The sequence below is a fragment of the Desarmillaria tabescens genome, assembly GCF_030435595.1.
Source record: "Desarmillaria tabescens strain CCBAS 213 chromosome Unknown EV420scaffold_5, whole genome shotgun sequence".
Classification (NCBI taxonomy): Eukaryota; Fungi; Basidiomycota; class Agaricomycetes; order Agaricales; family Physalacriaceae; genus Desarmillaria; species Desarmillaria tabescens.
In genome coordinates this window covers 335,177-355,998 of record NW_026848304.1, presented here as the reverse complement: position 1 = coordinate 355,998, position 20,822 = coordinate 335,177, and the positions used below count along the sequence as shown (strand labels likewise).

At 48.0% G+C, this 20,822-nt stretch overlaps 3 protein-coding genes across 3 annotated transcripts; 2 read left to right on the top strand and 1 right to left on the bottom strand.

Annotated features, from left to right (window-relative positions):
• Positions 1–1,491: 1,491 nt before the first annotated feature.
• Positions 1,492–3,579, top strand: EV420DRAFT_1262004 (uncharacterized protein; the record flags this gene model as incomplete). Its single annotated transcript, XM_060467103.1, has 4 exons — positions 1,492–1,664; positions 1,727–2,063; positions 2,118–2,592; positions 2,648–3,579. The coding sequence occupies 4 exons, from the start codon at positions 1,492–1,494 to the stop codon at positions 3,577–3,579; spliced, it is 1,917 nt and encodes a 638-aa protein (XP_060336078.1).
• A 281-nt stretch (positions 3,580–3,860) lies between these two features.
• EV420DRAFT_934246 (DENN domain-containing protein) lies at positions 3,861–8,557 on the top strand. The gene is made up of 11 exons (XM_060484051.1): positions 3,861–4,768; positions 4,826–5,513; positions 5,579–5,889; positions 5,942–6,001; positions 6,051–6,232; positions 6,286–6,300; positions 6,352–6,468; positions 6,518–6,680; positions 6,735–7,092; positions 7,147–7,670; positions 7,726–8,557. Exons 1-11 carry the CDS (start codon positions 4,013–4,015, stop codon positions 8,455–8,457), a joined length of 3,906 nt encoding a protein of 1,301 aa, XP_060336077.1. The 5' UTR covers positions 3,861–4,012; the 3' UTR covers positions 8,458–8,557.
• A 100-nt stretch (positions 8,558–8,657) lies between these two features.
• On the bottom strand, positions 8,658–20,247 carry EV420DRAFT_1617811 (vacuolar protein sorting-associated protein 13; the record flags this gene model as incomplete). The annotated part of the gene is given in 49 exon segments (XM_060475283.1): positions 8,658–8,926; positions 8,987–9,077; positions 9,126–9,158; positions 9,212–9,267; positions 9,321–9,376; positions 9,423–9,496; positions 9,548–9,614; positions 9,663–9,744; positions 9,796–9,874; positions 9,922–10,246; positions 10,301–10,444; positions 10,493–10,628; positions 10,675–11,152; positions 11,204–11,392; positions 11,412–11,587; positions 11,622–11,784; positions 11,819–12,016; positions 12,069–12,136; positions 12,268–12,407; positions 12,464–12,584; positions 12,634–12,833; positions 12,889–13,042; positions 13,093–13,447; positions 13,495–13,538; positions 13,558–13,762; positions 14,059–14,175; positions 14,235–14,334; positions 14,383–14,630; positions 14,682–14,865; positions 14,903–15,064; positions 15,090–15,205; positions 15,234–15,509; positions 15,564–16,255; positions 16,306–16,685; positions 16,737–16,915; positions 16,967–17,374; positions 17,433–17,622; positions 17,671–17,801; positions 17,847–18,593; positions 18,645–18,848; positions 18,899–19,048; positions 19,097–19,162; positions 19,209–19,307; positions 19,355–19,459; positions 19,511–19,629; positions 19,661–19,894; positions 19,942–20,019; positions 20,070–20,142; positions 20,209–20,247. 49 exon segments carry the CDS (start codon positions 20,245–20,247, stop codon positions 8,658–8,660), a joined length of 9,000 nt encoding a protein of 2,999 aa, XP_060336076.1.
• Positions 20,248–20,822: the final 575 nt, after the last annotated feature.

Genomic DNA, 20,822 nt, shown 5'->3' with positions numbered 1-20,822 from the left:
GCCTTTTCCTAGCACTACTTGTCACCGGATTCAATGGCCTGTTACGCCTCGCAGAGCTGAGTATGCCGGACACAAAGAAGTCGCGAAATTGGAGGAAGATTGTCTGCAGAACAACCATCGAATGGTTACCTGAAGGCTATGCTTTCTTCCTACCTGCTCACAAGGCCGACACTGCCTTCGAGGGCAACAAAGTCATCATCCCCACCGACGAGGACCCTTCTGTCGATCCCCTTCCTGTATTTCGACGGTACCTCGCCTGAAGGGACACTCAACACCTGGTGCACCCTGCGCTGTGGGTGACTGCTGCCAGCTCCATCCCCACCTGCTCTTGGTTCATGAGAAGGTTATGGCAGATCTTTCCCAGTTCGAAGATCGCTGGACAATCCATGCGAGCAGGTGGTGCCATGGATCTCGCTGCACAAGGTGTATTGCCATACCTCATACAAGCACATGGCCGTTGGTCCTCCAAGGCATTCAAAATATACATTCGCAAGAACCCAGTCATCCTGCAAGCAATGATCAACATGTGAGCACCCCCCTCCTAGCCTGCACTGTGCACATTCCCAATGCACTTACAGTACTATTACCCAATAGCGCTCATACATGCGGTGCCCAGGATTTCCAATTTGACTTGTGCCCAGGGGGCAGTTTTTTCAGTAAACTTGGACGATCGGTTGGACACTTGTCGACCAATTAGTCGGGTTTAAAGGAATTATTTACACAAGTCTAATTGGTAAGAGATCACTCTAATCGGGTATCACCTCCTTCTCACACTCTCCTACAGGCATCGGCCGCCCTGCTGCGCATAACTTCCCATATCTATCATATGCGGTGTCAGCCTCCCCCCGGGAGTCTCAGCCGTCTCATCAGTGAGTACGTGCCACAGTCCTCGAGCATAGCAGGATCTAATGGGCTTTTAGCTTCCTCCCCATGTCTCACTTTTTCCTTGGACTATATAGACCTGGTGGTCTCAGCATGAACGCCTGTCGCTCTCGTTGAACTGCCAGGTGCATTTTTCTCTTTTTTGCGTAGTTCACCTAACTTACAGGTGCTCTCGTTGAATTGACAGAGCACAGCATTATCTCGCACCCACCCTGGACGTTATCACTTTGGACTCGAATAGCCACAGAGCACTTACAATGGACTTAGATACTGTACAGACTTTCAAACTCATGGACTATTTACTTTACTATCAGATGTAACGTCTCCCACCCGGCGCTCATACACGCGGTGCCCGGGATTTCCAATTTGACTTGTGCCTTGGCCTGTAATTTGTTCAGAGTGAGCCAACCCGCCGGTTTTGATAAATAAATAATAATTAAATGTTTGTTTTCATTTAATTTACTTCTGGTCGCGTGATCACCATCAGGCTATGGTCGACCACGGCAATGAGACATGAGGATGAACGATGACCACTACGTGCATGCTCTAGTCGACTATCTAACTATCACTTTCTCCGGAGATCTTCGGGAACATCCAGCCCTCTCTGTAATGACCTTCTCCCCGTCAAAGCATGCCTCTACCTCGGGGATTTTCTGGTTCGGCATCATCTTTGGTCTTCTAGCCTCATGTTTGCAGTCGGCTGGGATTACGATCCAAAGAAAGTCGCATGTTCTCAATGAACGTTTACCGGAGGGAGAGAAGCGTGTCGAACATAGGAGACCGTACGTTGCCATGCCTTGCGTGGTTCTCTATTTCTGCTGCTGACAGCTTTAATCATATCTAGTCTTTGGCTACTGGGATTCGCCGTGTTTATCTCATCCAATGTCGTAGGCTCTTTGGTCCAAATAGCATCTCTTCCTGTCGTCATCCTCGCCCCGCTGGGCGCCGTGTCGTTGTTATGGAACGCATTTTTCGCTCATTTAATCCTTGGAGACGTATTCTCACCCTGGATGATCCTCGGGACACTGTTCATCGCAGGCGGGGCAGTGCTGATAGCCATTTTTGGGATCGTTCCGGAGCCAACTCGTTCTTTGGAAGACTTATTAGGGTTATTTAGAAGACCAGCTTTCGTGGCGTACTTCTCGCTGCTCGGAGCCGTTGTTGTTATTAGTCTTGTCATTGTATGTTTCTTTCCATTCTCGTGCAAATTGTGTCTTATATTATATGCAACGCAGACGCATATTGCGGAGTATTCCCTTTCTCGACGTGTCACTCACTCTGATACGGAGTCCAACACACCAAACAATCTTTCCTTTAATCTCCCGGAGGACCCGTCTGTTTTGACCACAGGTATTACCGACACTATCACCGAAACCATCACGACAGAGCGAACGCCCTTGCTTGACCGCAAATCACCACAATCACCTTCACTTAATTTGTCAAGGCGCGATCCTGATCTTCGTTCCATCAATCGAACACGTCTTATCCTTGCTATCTCCTATGCCTCATTCTCTGGTATCATATCCGGGATGTGTCTTCTTTTCGCCAAGAGCGGCGTTGAGCTCCTGTTATTAACATTAAGAGGAGACAACCAATTCTGGCGTTGGCAAGCGTGGGTCCTGGTCCTTGGCTTAGTGGCCTTTGCGTTACTACAGCTGTGGTACCTTCACAAGGCCTTGGTGTTGGCTAGTCCGACCCTGGTCTGTCCATGTGAGAAGTTTTTCATTTGCGTGTGTAAAATGCTAAATATCACATGCACTAACAGCGGCGTTTTGTTTCTATAATCTATCATCAATCCTGAATGGCCTGGTCTATTTCAACCAGTTTTCTCTCATTCCACCTCTACATCTGTGCTTAGTGGTTCTTGGTATTGTCATTCTGCTAGGTGGGGTATGGATCGTCAGCATACAGTCTGGAGATGGAGAAGTAGAGCCATGGAACGGCGACAACGATATCAGTGACGAAGAAATGGTAGAAGAAGCAGCTCCGAGCGAGCCGGAAATCACACTCTCAGACAGCCCTACTGAGCCCACTCTCCCTCGCTACATCAGAAGACCAGAAGTGGAGGAATTACCGTGGGGTAGTCGCTCAGAGCCTATCATGCCTCTTCCAGCGGCTACGGGCCTTGGGCTTGACCTTGGCTTAGATCGTCCCCTACCCCCGCAGCCAACAATTTCCCTGTCAGAAGCATCAGAAAGAATCCAACAATCACACACTGCTAGCTCCAATGCCGGCCAGTCTCGGCGGCGAAGACCGACAATGGATGATTATACCCTTTTGCGCCGTCATCGTCGTATACCGTCATATACCGGCTTAAATTCCCATTCGCATCTGCATAATTTGCAATTATCACCACCTTTAAACTCGCGGAATACTGTTTCAACGCTTGCTGGGGCTGGTTTCCAGATTGGACTTTCTGCCGTGAGTCCAGGGTTCTCGATAGTCCCTCGGGAACGGAGACGAAGGACCAGTGGCTTTGGAGTGGGTGCGTCCATTAGCGGAGATGAAGCTGATGTAGCACGGCGAAGAACCGTGAGTGAAGGAAATGTGAGAACAGACGTGGTTCTGGACTCTGAATGCCGAGACCGGGAAGATGGGGCGGATCCTGTTGCGCAGAGGAGTCCCAAAGGGAAGGGGAAGGGGAAGTCGACGAGGCGTTGGGCATGGCTTAGAAGAACATTTATGGAACGGGACTGAGGATTTCTGTACCTTCTAATTGCATTCTTATATATTTTAGTGTTAATATTAGATTTCAACGCGGCACACGTGATCGTGATGTTCGAATTCGCGTCCGTGTCAGATGGTACCGTCAGTTAAATCCAAGCTATTGCAAGCCCTGATGCTCATCTTTTATGCATGTTCGGGACACTGTCGCACTTTCCCGTATATGCCCTGCAGGAGAAGGGGATCCAGGGGTGTGAAATTAGCGATATGACTAGGAACAGGCGAACGAATAGAAAATGAAGACCCTGCACAGGGTCGCGATAGACTAATCAAGTAGACTGCTCATGAGAGTGGAAGCATTTTTGCTTCCTTTTCTCTTTACCTTTAGCAGCTACTTGGTAGCATCTCTGCCCATTCCTTCAACTACCGACACTCTTTTGATTTTTTTTGTAACTTATCGCCGTCAATGGCGTCCAGAGGGGCGACGAGCCCTGTGGAAGGCGAGCGGAAGCTTCGGTCCCGGTTTCCAGATCAGTCGCTAAGCGACAGACAAACAGGATTTGGTGGAGGAAAAAGAAAAGTTGAAAGGGCTACAGATCCGAAAAAGGAGAACGGGTTGGACCCCAGGGGCGGCCCCCAGTTGGGTCAGTTGGACCCCTCAATCAAGAGTCCGATCGGCAACAGCATTGGTCACGGCATATCCTCTTCTTCCATTATCAAACACGGCGACGACGACCAGCTCAACGACGCCCTCGCCAATGAGCTTGACTATATAACAGTCACCGCCCCCAACGGCTACTTCCCTTCTCAGCACTTTCGTGGCGATAAGGCTTCTCGCATCCTTGGTATCAAGCATCGTAGGAGTATGGAACCTATTCCCGCTTCTGCTCGCACCTCAATCGTTTCCACTCGTTCCGCCCGTGATGGCCTTCCCGCACCTTCCTTTACCCCCAATTCTCCCCTTACTTCCCTCTATGTAGTATCAGGTCTTCCAAAGTCGCCTCATACTTGGACTCTCGCTGACCCGGACTCTGTCCTTGGTCTCCATCACAGCGATGGCGCTGTCAGTCGTTGGTGGCGCCCAGAAGTCCTTGGTAGCACCGTCAGTCCAGGCGCCGGTGGAGGAAAGAAAAAGAAACGCGGTAAAGGTGAGGAAGTCATGAAGGGTGCCGGCGCTCTCAGCAAACAGGAAGTCGGTAAAATGCTCTCCAAGGCTCTCAAGGTATGCCCACTATTTCTTTCGTGACTCCTGTATCTATCCTTATGGTTGTTATTCTAGCTCTCCTTCACTCGTGAAGTCGAAGTTATTGCTTCTACTCTGCAACCAGCATCTACTATCCATACCTTTACCTTCACTCTGCCTGCTCCAAGTACGCCTCTTGCTCCTTCTGCGTCTGGAGAGCTTCTTCGCGCTTCCGTTCTGTCTTCGTCTGAAAATCGCTCTTCAGCGGCTACTTTTTCATATCCCTACTCTGATGACCCCTTTGTCCGTCCGTCGTCAAGCTATCTTGGACCCCCCAGCCTTCTAGGCCATGGGGCTCATCATCAAGCGGCTGCTTCCACGACTGACACTAATTCCAAGGGCAGTACAGTCACTTATCATGGTGTCTGCCTTACGGTCTGGTCCCACGCCGACGCTGAACGTAGCACAGCTATCCGTCGCACTTTGGAGGCCGGACGTTCTCGAAAAGAGTCAGCTCAGTCCCTTGTTGCATCACGCATCAAAAATCTCCGAGCAGATGCCGTTGGTCTTGGAAGCGATACCGATCCCAGCGTCCAAGCTCGCCGCAGCGCCCGGAAGAGCGCTCGTGGTCCCTGGGCAGATGCAGATACTGACGGGGAAACTGAGGGTGAAGGTGCCATGAGTGAAAGTGACTTCGAGGTCGCTAGCACCGTCGGCCACGGACCAGGAGAAAGTACTCTGTTCCTTCCTGGAGATACAGTTTTCTGGCTTCCTTATGCCCTCAGTGAGTTATTCATTCAAGCTTCAAGCTACTTCCACTTTTATATCTTATGTTCTTTTCTTCCCCAGCTCTTGTCTCGCGACATCCTGTGTATGACTTGATGCGCGACTACCTAACTCTCTCATGGGCTCGCTTTTCCAAGGATGTACAATCACATACTCTGCAGATCTCTAAGATCCTTGCTCACCCGGCTCCCCGTGCAGGAGATCTCATCAAATTAGATGCCAGCCCTCGCGGGGACAGCACCGAGTCCAGCTTGGAAGTCATTGCTCGATTCCCAGGCGGACTGGACTTTGGCCGAGGATTAGTAGACATCAATTTCACCATGTGGCCGTTGTTCAAGTGCCTGAACATTGACAACATTCTGACCATCTGCGAGGTACGGGACCACACTGTCATCTCCAGATATAGGGTTAACGGTCGACGTCCAGATTGCTTTGGCCCCAACTGGCCGCATTTTGTTCTTCTCTAGGCATCCCGCCTTACTCGGGGTACGCTCACGTTGCTATGTAACGATATTGTTCGCTCACTTTGCTCAAGATTGCTGTCCATACGATCAAGTATCTAGCAGAACTCAGGGGATGGAATGGAATTGCGCTTCCTGCGGTCCATTCTCGCGACGCCAAGATTTACATTGATGATCCCGGCCCATGGATCATGGGTCTGGCGACAGAAGCCAGATATAGTGTCCGTCCTGCATCTGAAGTCTGCGTCTGTGACTTGTAAGTCTTCTCGGATCCAATTATGTTTGAATGAAATCTGATTAACTTCACAGGGATATTAACTACGTGTTTGTACCATGCTTTTACATACCTGGCAATGGTTTAATGATTTTTCACAGGAGCTGTCCTTCGCCTCCGGTTGGCGTTGTTTCCACGAAGCAACAAAGGGAGAAATATAGGCAGCGATTATTGGCTGCCTTTGAGGCTCATTATCATCCGGATCACTCAGTACCCAGGTTTGGATTGTACTCCCACCACTTTTTCACACACTCAATTGCCCTGTAGTGAATTCAAGGAGGCGTTCCCGGCAGGCCGCTTCAGACCTGTTTGCAAGATTCAAGCCAAACGTGGTGCCTCGTCCACCGCAGTTGCTGATCAAATCAAACCTCCTGACTGGTGGCACTCGACGCGTATCATTCAAGCTTTTGACAGCGTGTTACAGGACAAGGTATGCAGATACATCTCGAGCTGTGGCGTGCCGGTGACGCATATCTTTTGTTAGTACAAGAAACCATCGTTCTTGAGAAGGATCGGAATGTTTGGGAGTGTCAGGCGGCCCCCTCAGCTTACAGCAGCCGAACAACTTATCCAATTGTCTATCCGAAAGCGTGCTACTGCCTTCGTTGATGCGCGCGATGACCTGGAAACTAAGATTGGGCGTCTATCCCGCCGACTCAACTTCCTAATGACCGAGTCTGATTTGTGGAGGGATAAATTTGTCACCTTCGAACAGTACGCAGAAAAACTGAGCGCAGAGGCCAATCAACTCAGAGCTAAAATCAACAAAGAGCAGAGGGAGACCAAGCGATTGTCCGGATTAGTGACTCTGACGGCAGTTGAAAAGAACAAGCTACAGAATCGTGAGCACATCATTTATCGAAAAGTGCTCTGAAAGTAACATCTTTATCTTATAGAGCTGAAAGAAACGGAGATGGCACACAAGGAGGCTATGTCTGAGTTGGAGACCATGAAAGAAACCATGGATAGGATGGAGCAAGAACGTACCGAAATGATTGCCGAGGTCGAGGCACAGATCGAAAGGGCGTTGCTTTCCATGGCTGTTGGAGTAGAAGAATCGGACTACGGGAGCTCGCGTCCTAATAGCCGTCCCAGCAGCCGCCTGTCCTCCTTCTCAACTCCCCGATCTAGACGGACCAGTGACGCTGGGAAAACACGTCATTTACGTTCGTTTGGGACGGAATCAACACTCGCAGAATCCTATGAGGAGGATAGCGTGGAACACGTTGAGAAAGTCCAGCGCAAGACAGGGACAATTGAAGAAGACGACGAGGAAGAACCTCCTATGTCTCCCTCCAAGAAGAAACGATTCTCTGCAACTGAGGTTGATGTCCCTCAAGATGGGATGAACGCCGTGGATGAGGGAATTAGCCAAAAAAGCGACAAGATTGCTCAGAAGGTCTTGGAGATACAACAGAAGGTTTGTTTCATCATATTATTTCACTTCTTTACAATACTAACAATATTGTGATCAGCTTGAAACCGCTCTTGCTACTGAACGTCGAGCCGCTAAATGGAGACGTCAGGTTTCTCAGGAGAGCGAGGATGATGTGTCAATGTCAGAATCTGCTCGTTCTCAACCCTCATCGAGTAGCAGGACCTTCAACAAGACACCTACGAAACATTGGAAAAGGAGCAATACCGCTTCGTCAAGCCAGACTAGTACGCATACCGAAGCTCCAAGGTCCACATCATCTCCTGTGCCGAAATCTCCTCGTCGTACCTTGTTTATCAAAACGTCGGAAACAGGCAGCGCCACGCCCACTCGCCGTTCAATGTCGGACGCGAGTCGTGACGAACAGAGCACACCGGAGCCTGTTCCCATTCGAAAAATCTCTTCTGGCGCTTCATTGAGTGCGACGAGGCCCTCCCAAGCAACGCCGACCACACCAGGTCTTACTCCTGTTGTTGCTGGTGCCACCGACGACTCCGACACTGACTTCCAGAGCGCCTACTCGGCCAGTCCCCGTGGAAGTTATGGCAGCTTCGAAAGCACCCACGGCCTTCCACTTATCAATGGCGAGCAGGCTGCGGTTGGAATAGTCAACGATTTGCCTGACGATTTCGGCAAACCTGTCCCTGTTTTCTCCAAGCACCGAGAACGCAATGACAGCGCGGCCACTACCCATGCCCAGCCAAAGTCTAGTCCTACTTTAAGTCAGGACGCCGAGTCGTTACCTTCTGAAGCTTCGGAAGAGTTGAACTAACAAATATACAAATACCCCTACACATATTCCCTAACTAACTGTCCATCGACCATTTTGTCTGTTTTGGATCCATATTATTTTATTATACATATTTGCAAGTGTGTACACAATTGGTTTCTGGTAGCGAATACTATACAGTTCATGTCTATCTATCTATCCATTAACATCAAGTCCCAAGGAATGCACGCGAAGGTATATCATCATCCTTCCATTCGACGCCGCAGATTGAAAGCTCTCACCACCCCTGCAACCCTGTCGAAGAACCAGCTCTGAGAAGATTTGTCTGGTATGAAAACGAATTTGTCATGCTCCTTCCCGGCCTTGTGCGCAAAACGAATTCCGGTATCCTCGACCGTTACTCCTTGAACCTCGGTGAACGGAAGGTCCCAGTCTAATCTGAGCCTTTTCGACCATAACGACAGCACCCGGGAAGCCGTAAGCAGGACAACGTTGTCGCTTCCGGGAGAGTCTAGACGAAGTTATCGAACATCAATGGACACGAAAGATAAAAAGCAGATCAAATACTAACTGAAGTGAGCCACATAGCTTTCTTTGCGATATGCACCGTTGTTGAGATCTCGCATCCAGTATTGTCCCAAAGCATCGCGAGATGAGTATGGCTAAACATCCTGTTCACAATGCCAGACAATGAAAAGGAAACTGCTTACAATTAAGACACCATCGGAGGGTACTAGACGGGGCTGTAAAAAAACATTGGCGACTTGTAAGAAGAAAAAGAAAGGGTTTCACGAACCAAGCGTACGCGATCCCTCTCCGGGTTGTCGAATACCGTAGTGGTGTTCCGCACACCTAATGGGGAAAGTTCGGGTCTGAAGGCAAAGGTTTTAGTGATGCATACTTACCTGCGGATACGTTCGACACAAGATCAAAAACACCAACAACTGGTTTGGTGACTGCACTAGAGAAAATATGAGAGGGTGGGGTATACAAAGAAAATCGCATACCCAATAACCCCCTTTCCCACACCTTTGAAAAATCCATATGCACCCCCAGACTCAGCACCTTCGTAAGGTTTCATCTGATGGTAGAGTTAACGACTGCGCCAACTATAGATCGACCGGATATCTACCACAACGCCTTCAAAGGCACTGGCGACACTAGTCGCTAAAGCTTCCCCGCCAGCGGCTACACCGTAGCTTTATTGCGGTCAGCTTCGGATGGCAAAGCGATCAAGTTGCACGTACATAGCATGACGCGGTTTATTCCTGCGCTGCGTCATCCTTCGACGAGCTTGATACTCGGAATCGAATGTTGCCACTGATATACCTGATTGACCGAGAGTCAAAAGCAATGTGAAGCACAAAAATGCTATCTGACCTTTGCCAACGCTACTGGTAAACTTTGTCATACTATCGCTGAGTCCAAAGATGGTTTTCTTCACGAAACTCGCCGCGCCCTGGTGCCGTTTAGATAAATGCAGACGGGAGACGAAATTTTTTTTACCTTAGCAAGACCAATGCCCAACTCTTTGTTCCCGTGCATGACAACACCATTGAACGGTTCGTAGAAAATATCTGCGACCCCAGAACTGACGTTGGTGAAGAGACCAACAGGGTTACCAATGAAGTCAGCTGATCCAAGGATACGGTAAAGCTGACGAAGGACATCTTGTCGATAATGATACGTTATGCGACTCTGAAGCTCGGGGAAATTTAGGCGCATATCCTTTATCGCAAGGGCGTTCATCTCCAGTGGTGCATCATTGATGTTTCCTACTGTCATTGTCAGAGCATTCACAACGACAGCCAAGGGGTTTCTAATGCTAAGCCTAGTTGGAAGTATTGAGTACGACTTGAATGAAATTAAAATTGTCGCGGCGTACTTTTCCTCGCTGCTAACTCGTTCCGTACGCATAAAAGATAAGGATAACTTGATGGGTTGCAATTCCAGCACTTCGAAGTATAGTTCCTGACCAACAGTTGTTTCTTTTGGTTCTGGTATAACATCAGCATCCTGGATTAATACACTGATTTTCATGTCAGTTGCCATCCACCTCGAGCAGCAAGGGACTCACTCCTCCACACCTGCCTCCCATGAGGCACCTTGAATCTGAGTAAGGTCGTAGATGGAGAAAAGAAGGTCTTCGTCAGCTTCAATTGTCAATGCCTGCAACAGGATGGAACAATATTTGATGAACAAAACCCCATGTTCTAGAATGCGTTAGTAAATGAATAGATTTCCTGGTACTAACATTACCTGCATCGTTTAGCCAGATTACTGAAGCTTGTACAGTTGGCAATGGAGCGACTCCATTGGATTCTTTGGGCATAGGTGTGGGCTGGAGAATGACTGGATAAAGTGCATCATGTAGTTGATTGTCGATCTGCAGGTTCCCGCAAGAGATATTGACTGTCTGAGCCACAGGACTGTTGGTATAATCAAATGACAACGTGTTCATTGACACGAATATGACTTCAATTAATCGGCGGTTGACCAACGAGATCCCGATACCGGCAAAGTTGATGCTGAATCCAAACGTCGGAACTATGTCTTCTGTAATGGCCTCAAAAGCCTCTGCGCTGGAAATGGTATCTTGTCTCGAGACAGAACCGGACAGACTTCTGTTCTTGGGTTTGTATAGACTATGTTCCGGATTATAATTTGTGATTCGCAAGATCTGTTTATGCCCATCCGCACGGACATCGAGAGAGACTATCCGATTACGTTGTCCGTCCTTTGGAGTCACTGATGAGACAATACTTGTCGCAGAAAAGGTGTAACATACATTATATTTGAAAGGGACCAGATTGCCGATCTCCATAATGTCGATGACACGGCGAGACCCATTGATGGCCAGGGTGATATTTTTGTCTCGTGAAGCAGGGTAATCCCAAGCATACGGCAAGGATGTATGAGGCGCTATTGTGTAAACAGGATTCGATTTCGTTGCACGGTTAGAATCGTCACGGGTGTCCTATAAGAAGCATTAGAACCACAGCAAAATACTGCCCGTAAAATAACCATACCCGCTGACTGAAAGAGAAGGCGGAATCACTGCCGTTTTCTATCAAAAACGGCCATTCATTCCCGCCAGACGCAAATGACACGAAGATGGTTGATCCGTCGAGTTTTACATCGGCACGTATCAGGCGCATGTCTTCGTTCTTCCCTCCGGGACTTCTTAATCTGAAAGTGTACGGAACCTATGTCTTCTATGTTGATTGGCGGTGACCTGAAAAAGCTATTAGCTGTGGAAAAACAGGAAAAAATCTTTCTGATCACCATTGAGCGTTCAAGCCCTGGAAACGCTACCGTTAACAATTTTTCCGGGCCGGCTCGAAGGGTAGTAAGGGGACACCTGTTCGTCTGGGCGTAGCGTTGAACGGTCTCCTAGAGCGACGCCGTGCACGCGGAAAACAATGGGCTCGGAAAGTTTGTTTTTGACTAGGAATCGAGGAGCAAGCGTCAAAACCTTCGTCAATTTGTACTTCCCTGATCCTTCACCCCAGGATAATCCAACGTGTAGCTCATCTAGCTTCGATGTCTGAGATGCTACGACCAGGGCGGTTTCTGCAGCGGGTGCCTCTACACTGAAATGCTAAGACGGGTGTGAAATTGAGATCGAGATAAAAGTTCGCGAAACTCGAGACCTTCGACCAAGCGGAGTCCCCCAACTTCAAACAGAACTCATGCCCATTGTCTGCTTGATGAGATAGTACTAAGACGAAGTCAATGGATAACCTAGACTGAGGACAGATAAAGCATACAAAACGGTACCGGCTTCGTAAGTTCGTCTATGAGCCAAATGGTATCAGTGGTATATCAGGGTATAATAAAACCTGAACGAACCTTGGCGATCGTCACCTGCTACCTCTTGGGATCGTGTCGATCGAACCGATCGGATAGCGAAAGGCAATCTAGTTTTATTGACAACGACGTAAGGGCTGTATATTTGAACTTTGAAAGCGCCTCCGGAATCGGGATACCGCCTGTAGAAAGTAGTGTGTTAGTTAATGAGTTGACGAATAAGGAAAAGTAAACTAACACGTAGTTCAATTTGAGAGTTAACTTTCTGCCCCTAGGATCTTTGAGACTAAGTCGCTTTTCTACGTCGAAGTCAGAGTTTTCGTCGGTATTGATGATGGCAAATTCGCTTTGTTCGAACACTAAAACCAATCCATTACCTTTCTTATTCACTGGAGTTGTTTCACGTACCACTGTCCTCTATGTCAACGTTGAGCAGGACTAAGTGACCAAGTTCAACAGAATGCACAGGCATTACGCCTCCTTTCCGCAGATAGCTTCGCCAATTCTGGTCGGTGTCTTTGTCATAGACTCGGTATTGGAGGTTGTAGGGTAGAAGGTTCTCCAGCTCTAGAGGAGCCCGGAGCTTCAAATTGATCTTGAGATATTTCCTAGCAGTGCGTTTAACAATCAGTTGATACAAATGTGAACACAGTGCACACTCACCTCAAACCAGGATCTCGAAAATCTGTATCAACACATGCCTGGAAGCGGAACGCGGCTTCACGTGGATCGTTATGAGGACATCTGACAGTAAAGCTTTTTAATGAAATCAGGTCCTCCCATCGGATCGCAGGACACCACTTGTATCCGAATCCCTCTAAAAGGGGGTTTTCAATAACATGATTTCTGAACCAAAATGCAACCTACGATCAGGTTGTATTCTGATCCTGTGATTGGCAACGGCGTCGATTGGTATGGCGTAGTCTTGACCAGGAACAATTTTCTCGAGAGAATGGCCAGGTTGACCACGGTCATCAACAAGCGAGACTTCTAGGGGATAGAGCGTGTGATTTTCAATCTTGTACGTCGAGCGTATAGTAACGATTTTGACATTGTCGATGACTTTGACTTCGCACAGTAGACGATTCACAAGCTTCTCGGTTCGGGGCTTCAGAGGGAAGGTGAATTCTCCTTCTCTGTCAACCGGAATACTTCGAATCCGCTCCCAAGGCGCACCAACCACCTGCACGCCAATACTATGTTGTCCTGATGATGCAACGTGCTATTGATAACTTAGCATGGCTTGTATCAGATTGGGACAAAACTCACTTCTCTCAGAGCCTTCCAGTCATCAAATCGCCAGTCCTTCGTTTCTTCATTCAAGATTTTGACGGATTCCCCATCGCTTGAACCTCCTGCTAGTATCATCTGACCACGCCTGGATGGTAGAGCCCGTTCTGTTGCGAATGCGGTAAGGCGCATAACTGCCGCGGGCTCTTTGCAGAACACGTTCTCCTTCTTCGCTCCACATATTTGCCGTAGTAATGGCCAATTCTGCAAATGTTGTACTGAGGTTCAAGTCCAGACGCTTCTCGAGCTGAAAGTCCTATATTGATGCCGCTAGCAGCATCTTCTTTGGAAGCCTATCCGCCCTGAATAAGGCATCGTAAGCAACAAAAAAGGTAAGCTTACTGTGATTGTGAATGTCCATGGGTCAATCACTGAAAGAGGCTACGTGAATCAACAGGCTATAACAGAGAGATTAACATACGGGGTTCCCAATGAGAATTAGTGAGGTTCCAATAACTGATGTGGGTCGCTATTGTAGTCGTAGCGTGTAACTATGTAGGATGCGATTAAAATGCTCCCTCTAATCCGGTACAAGAGACGTACAGCACCTGACCAGTCCTTGGCACCGACGATGAATCTTTTCACTTTGAGATGCAGCATCGGTTGCTCATGCATGTCTCCAATCAAGACAAGACGGAATCCATCGAAGGAGCATTTTAACTTTTTACGAATATATCAACGTCAACGATATGCATATACTTATGAGAAAGCGACTTCACCTGTTCTTTTGACATTGATATACGAGCCTTACCAACCGGATGAGAGCGAGTTCTGGTGGCACTCTTAGAGGATTTTTTAGTGGACACATGGGTATCAGATCTGGGAATAGGCTGAGAGTTAGCGACTCTGTTCGTGGGACCATCCAACTGGGAGTTTCCGTGAAGCTCAATAGCCTTGTTGACGATGGCAGTGATCAGATTGATATCGCGGTATGATGCTCGAAATACGATGGGTTTAGCATTGATTTCAATGCTTGTCATTTGTTGTGACATATTTGACCGACTGTCCAGTGAAAAAGTCATGTCGACATCATCCAGAAATCGAACGGTGTCAGACTCCCTCCCCATGGATATCAAAGACATTCCCAGGCGGTTGATAGTGAGCGCAAGTATGCCCTAGCGATCTTGCATCAGCGGGTATGCACGTTTGCATATTATCAGTCGTACCTGCTGCGAAAGCATTATTTGTTTGATAGTGAGCTTGATGGATTGGGTATCAGCGTCGGCGTCATTTTCGAGGACATTGACAGAGACATCGTGTAAGTCAATGCGGAAGTCCAGACTCGACTGGTTACTTTCCACTTCGACGCTGTCGCTTGTCGGATAACTTGCAGGCGATTTCTCGGCATCACTTACGTCAAAGGCAGCTGGTGAAAAAGTTGATCAACCGGAAGACAGGATCGACAGCGAAGATGATCTGAGGAGAATCAATAGTCAAGATAGCCAAAGATGAACCTTTGGAACCTCCAGCCATGGTATAGAGAATCATAAACTGGTTGCGGTCATGTTGTGCAGCGGGAATAATTTCTCGGAATTTGGTGTTTCCTGGTCTGGTATTGCTCATAGGTGAAAGACTTGAGCACCACTTGGGCTTCACCGGAGCCGTCTGATAGCATTTTGTACCGGAGTTCGCTCCGGTTCAAAGCGAACCTTGCGATACCATGCTCTTTGAGTTTAGCAGGCGGTGGTAGCTAGCTCGTCGTACAAATGAAGCTTCACCGTATCGACGGTCACGACCAAATCTATGGTAGTCCAACTGCGACGATCTGCAGAGGGCACTATCTGTAGCTCGGGTCCCAATTGCACCAACGCTTGCCGAGAGTCATTTGTAGAATCAGGAGTTGGAGAAGGACTCGCGGACGCCACCGATTCTGCTTCTGCGTATCCTTCAGGAGCTCCAGCCAGAACTCTGGGTATTGCTTGACTTAAGCGAATAAGAATTCCGTATTGGACTTGTGTCAAATGAAGTCGGACATCCGAGATCTTGACGATAACCTTTAATCCCAAGTTAACAGACAGGCTGTATGTAAGCCAAGACGAGTGTCCTACCTGTGTATCAGGCTGGTCGAAATCATGAGCCCGATCTATGCCAACCGCTTGAGCTACATCCGCCGTTACGTCGATATCGTCAATGATTTTGAGTCCCGAGGGCTCGTCACCAGAATAGATGTTGGAGACAAGTTGGATTCCCCTCAGACCAGTGGTAAACCTGTTAGGTTCTGTTTCCGATGAGCGGGCCGAGATTTCTCCTAACCGCAGTACGAGCGCGTCTCGGGAGCGTGTGGGATCTGAAGGAAACACGACGATTGGAGACTTGACAGAAACATCAAATCGCATTCGTTCAATCTCTGGGGCACTTTGAACTGCAGCCTGGGTAGCTGCGTCGTACAGGCCCTTCAGTTTGGCGAGCTTCACTAGGAACAAGTATATGTCGTGCAGAGGCGATTCTAGAAAATGGAGCTTGACAGAAGCTGCTTTCAAATCCACGAAAGTTTTGACACCATTGTAAGCTTCCGCATCTGGATCATATGTCTCGTACAGAAATTCGGCGAAGTTCTGCCCCTCGATAGACATGATCTGATCAAATTCTGGTCGGACTGTGTATAGTTCGCTGTCGTTACTGAGCGACAAACTTCCGAGACGACCAGATACACGCATGGTTTTGGGTCGCAACAACACGTCAACGTCTGCCGTCGACAAGGAGAGTGTAGCCAGGCTTGCCTGCCCATTCACAAGTACAACTATTTCAAGAGAATTAAAAATGATAGCGTGAGTCACGATTAACGCCTACCTTGAACGCTCGCAAGTTTGACTGCCACGTGTATTTTGCCTCCCTCGGCGTTGCTTGGCTTTGGTGCGCCTGTCTCCGGTGCACCGGATTGTACTGGTTGCACGGCCATCTCATCGGTAGGTTGAGGGACGAAAGTGGTCATAATGAAATCGTATAAAGAGAGGACCGGTTCGGGAGCTGCGCGGAAGATGAAAGTGGAGATCTTCACGTCGACCTTTTGTTCAACCCCATCATAGACGCTGAAGTACTGGGGTGATTGCTGCTGAATGCGGGTATAGGTGACGCTCAAGAGGTCCTTGTCCTGTGACGAGTCCAGTTCCAAAGAAGACATGAATTTGATTGGATCGGCATCGGGTTGAACGAGATCCATGGAAAGCGCCCTTTTTTGAATTTCAGTCGGAGAGCCCACACTACGGAGCGAGCGCACTTACCGTAGATTCACATCCACCTTCATGTCGTATTTGGCCAATGCAAAAATCAATGAAAATTTGTCGAGCGAAACATTGCCAAGCGCTTTCTCGACGTTGTCCGCTGTTGCCTTGTATAGATTAACCTTAAGTTCGTCCACGTGGAAATCAAAATCGAAGATGTGTTGATGGATATCTGGTCGCTAGAAGTAACGTTAATAGAGACTCTAGCTTGGCATAGGTAATTGACATACATCAACGAATTCATCGCTAGCTTCAAAAAACTCATCTCGAGACGCATCAGCCTCGCCCTCAGCGTCATCCTCGAGGTTGTACTCTTGTTCTCCTTGACTGAAAAGACCTGCTGCAAGTGGAAACTTCGCAGGAACGTGGTCTGACGTAGGTGGTGCGTCATCGTCGCCGAACTTCGGTATGCAGACATCAATAAGTCGCATTAGCGATTTGTATTTGATATCAGACAGGTTAACCTGCAAGGTCGGAAGATTTCCTGACACTTTAAACCTTGAAAGACTCAAAACAGATGGTACAATGGAGTTTTGGACCTGAAGGTCAACATTGATACGCTCCACAAGGTGCAACGCATTGTCGTTCTCCGACGTCAAAGCCCTACGACATGATTCAAGATCATTACCAAGAATGAACTAAAGAAAACATCAAGCATCAGAAACTTCCTGACTGGAACCCTTTCGTTAAACTGACCTGGGCATCCTTCAACTTCAGGGATACTTTATCGTACATCAGACCTTCGAGCCGTTTGTGGTCCTCGTCGCTATATTGCTGATTACGCTTCAGATGGACTGCTCGAATGGCCTCTTTATCCGCCAGGTCACTTTCGATTGCCATATGACCGGCATCGATGAGTAAATGCTTGCACGATTTTGTCGTCACACTAGTGATGAGGTCAATGTATGCAGAATATTCTCCCTGGAAGGCTCACTCCTCTGGGATGATGATGACAGGGGCGTTCATGTCCATCTGTATGTCGATTGTTTTGTGATTTTGGAGGGCAAATTCCAATCCAGCTCGTGTCTCCTTACTGAGCCCTTCTAAAGTTTGACTGGCAGCATTCTATAGGCCCGTTAGTTTTCGAATTAGAGTTTCGTATGGTCTTACCAGTAGCGCTTCGACGGATTCGAGCTGGCTTTCAGGAGGTTTGAAGAATTTGTAGATCGCTTCTACGTATCCTTTGTGGTAAACAATTTCCATGTGCCGCATGCGAACGGTTAAGGCGTTATCGGCGCGCTCGTCGAGTGGCTTGTTCTCGAACTTCACGAATAAGAAAGAGTCGTCTTGATCCTGCTCATCCCAAGAACTTGGGATGTCTTTGACGGATACAATCTGAGGATGAAGCGTCCCTTGAGTAGTACCATCCAATACTTCAAAACCACCAAGCGAAACGGATGCCTCCAGATTGTCTGCCCTTTGAACGACATTGGCCCGGAAAACATCGAAGATGACGGAGATGATTTCATCAGCCGTCCCATGAGGGTCAGTCCTCAGAACGAAAGAACCTCTATTCAGCCTGGCTGACAAACGAGCCTTCAATGAGTCTCGCGGTGCTTCGAGAGCTTCAACTACTGCACTCTTCTCATCATAGTCGAGGACCTCATATAGCTGCTGCCGCTGCTCGTCGGTCATCGGACCGCCAAACGCGGGATCTTCTTGCTTGGTGTCTTCTTCAGAAGAACCCCACAGCCAACTGGACCAGCTCTGCTTCGTTGGTTGTTGCTTTGCCTTCTCCTCTTCTAGCCTTTTCCGCAATGCTGTATCCTTGCGAAGTTTAGAACGAGCGATAGACCGATAAAATCGAATGTCTTCATATGATAGTTTTCGTTCCAGAGTGTCCAAGTCTTTCTGGTCCTGTAGGATGAAATGACGAGTGTTTCAAGGTGGAAAGAAAGCCGTGCTTACCACCAGAGGTAGCACGCCCAACTGTTTTCGTTGAAATAGGTCAACATACTTATTCCTGTCGTCTCGACGTTCTGCGAAATAAGCCCATGTCCACTTCCTGTTCTTCTCTCTCACTTCTTCCAGTATTGCTACTCCAGCAAAGTGTAATCGGGCACCGGCTGCATTGATGGAGAACTCCTCATCGCCGGGACGGTATTTGCGATACTAGAGGGATGTAAGTTCTGCTGTTTGGAATGGGCAACCAAATCGGTTACCTGATGTTGTCTAATATACACATGATACATATCCAACAGAGATATTACATCTCGATATTGATGGTCGTCCAATGCAACACCTATCTCATCAAATAATAGTTGCAGGTCGAAACGGGGGGTATGATTATCCACTCTATGGTTCACGACAACCTAAACAGCGGTCAATATAGGAAGCAGGTGAGGAAATCATGCACGAACTCTGCCTTCTCCGGATACTGGCTTCAATATGAATTGGTGCTCTGCACTCTGAACTCCAGACGCGATCTGATCTTCGTTAGTGGATGTTGCCCAGGCATAAGCGCCAACGCACCATATCGTGGAATTTCCGTATGGATTCATTGGGAGGTAAACCGGCTATACTCGAGGAGTCGGTGTCAAAGTATACTGCCAAAGATTGCAGGTTTGCCAGCTGATTGGGAGTAAGATATTGTCCAACATGCGTGGATTGAAAACAACCTTGTGAATGGCTCCGGCAGTGCTTTCGATGAATACGGGCTGCCACTCTTCATCCACTGACACCGCTTCAAAACCTGCCAGTGTCAGTCCGGCAGCAAAGGGATGCTAATTAAGATGTTAAGATGCGTTTCCGATAAACCATTAGAATTAGCATACCCCTGGAACGCTCAGTTTATCCTCGTAACGAATATGGATATTCTTGACAGTGACTTGTAAGTTGTTGATTACTTTGGCCATTAAGCTTTGCCACAGTCCCTGGTTTTGTGACGAACTATCTGGAATGACACCATGAGATACTTGGAACACAAAATATTTGCCACCCACCTGGAGTAGTCTCAGCCTGACCGCGCATGTGTAATAGTTCCGCATTTTGAAGGCGTTCAGCCTTGGCTGCCTGCATTCTCTCTTCCTCCTCCTCCGGGTCATAACTAGACTGCGTCGATGGAACCACCAAAATGTAAACGTCTTCAATCAGGACCTCGACCGGCTGGTTTCCCAGATTCATCCAGTGCAAGGAGAGGGTGAACTTGCCAAGGTGTCCTGCGCGCTATGAGACCGAGTTGGAGACAAAGAAGATAGAAATTCACCTTCTAACACGTCGACTGGAAGCCTAAACTTATCGAGTGCGCCCTTCTTCAATCGTAGATTTTTGAGGGTCAATTGGCCTATTGACAGAGTCAGTTTGAGGATACACAGAACCTCAGAGAGCTAATACCTTGTCCAATTCCGTAATTGACTTGGTTCATATCCAAATTCTCCACATACGGGGCAAGGATACGGTTGAACAGCTAGGATTATTGGATACTGCAAATGAGCAAGCCGCGATCCATTGCAATTATTGGACATTCACTGACGACGTTCAGAACCTCCTTCCCCGGGTTCATCCACCACATCGTAAAATGTTAGATGTTAAGTCAGAACAAAAAGGTAGAGGAAATTAAGCAAGCCAGTGCAGGGGAAGGCGCAAAGAAAGGAATGTGCGTCATAAGTGCGTCAGCGTCTAAAATCAATACAGCCAAACAATGGCACTTGCATCCATAAATTATGAATCGTGATACTGATCGTTCCTTGACAACTGTAACAGGTTACAGCGCAGTACAGCGCTTCCTTTCTCGCTTTAAACATTTCAAAGAAACCGCCATCCCGACGCGACGCAACGGATTTATCGAATAACAAAAGAGGATACCCCGTACTTACCAAATACGAAATGTAAATCAACTCATCTTCCCCGTATTCCTGAAATACATTTAGATACCGTGTCGATCTCGTGTTGATATCGAGGAGCGTCCCAGACTCTTGGCAAATATAGCGTCTCCGGTTCGCCCCGCCCCCGCTGCCCCACGCCCCGCAACAATCCCCATGAACAGCAATGAAACTTTTATCAGTTCATATGTTTTGCGTCCACCGCTTTGATCTCAAGCGTACTTAAGCTTGTGATACTGAGTCTCAGTACTCAAGGTTCTAGGGA

What these genes read in the sequence shown, in the direction of transcription:
- EV420DRAFT_934246 (XM_060484051.1), top strand. Translation starts at nt 4,013, where the DNA reads ATGGCGTCCAGAGGGGCGACGAGCCCTGTGGAAGGCGAGCGGAAGCTT. An exon ending in CTGGCTTCCTTATGCCCTCA is followed by an intron (nt 5,514 to 5,578) that starts GTGAGTTATTCA and finishes TTTCTTCCCCAG; the next exon opens with CTCTTGTCTCGCGACATCCT. An exon ending in ACATTCTGACCATCTGCGAG is followed by an intron (nt 5,890 to 5,941) that starts GTACGGGACCAC and finishes GTCGACGTCCAG; the next exon opens with ATTGCTTTGGCCCCAACTGG.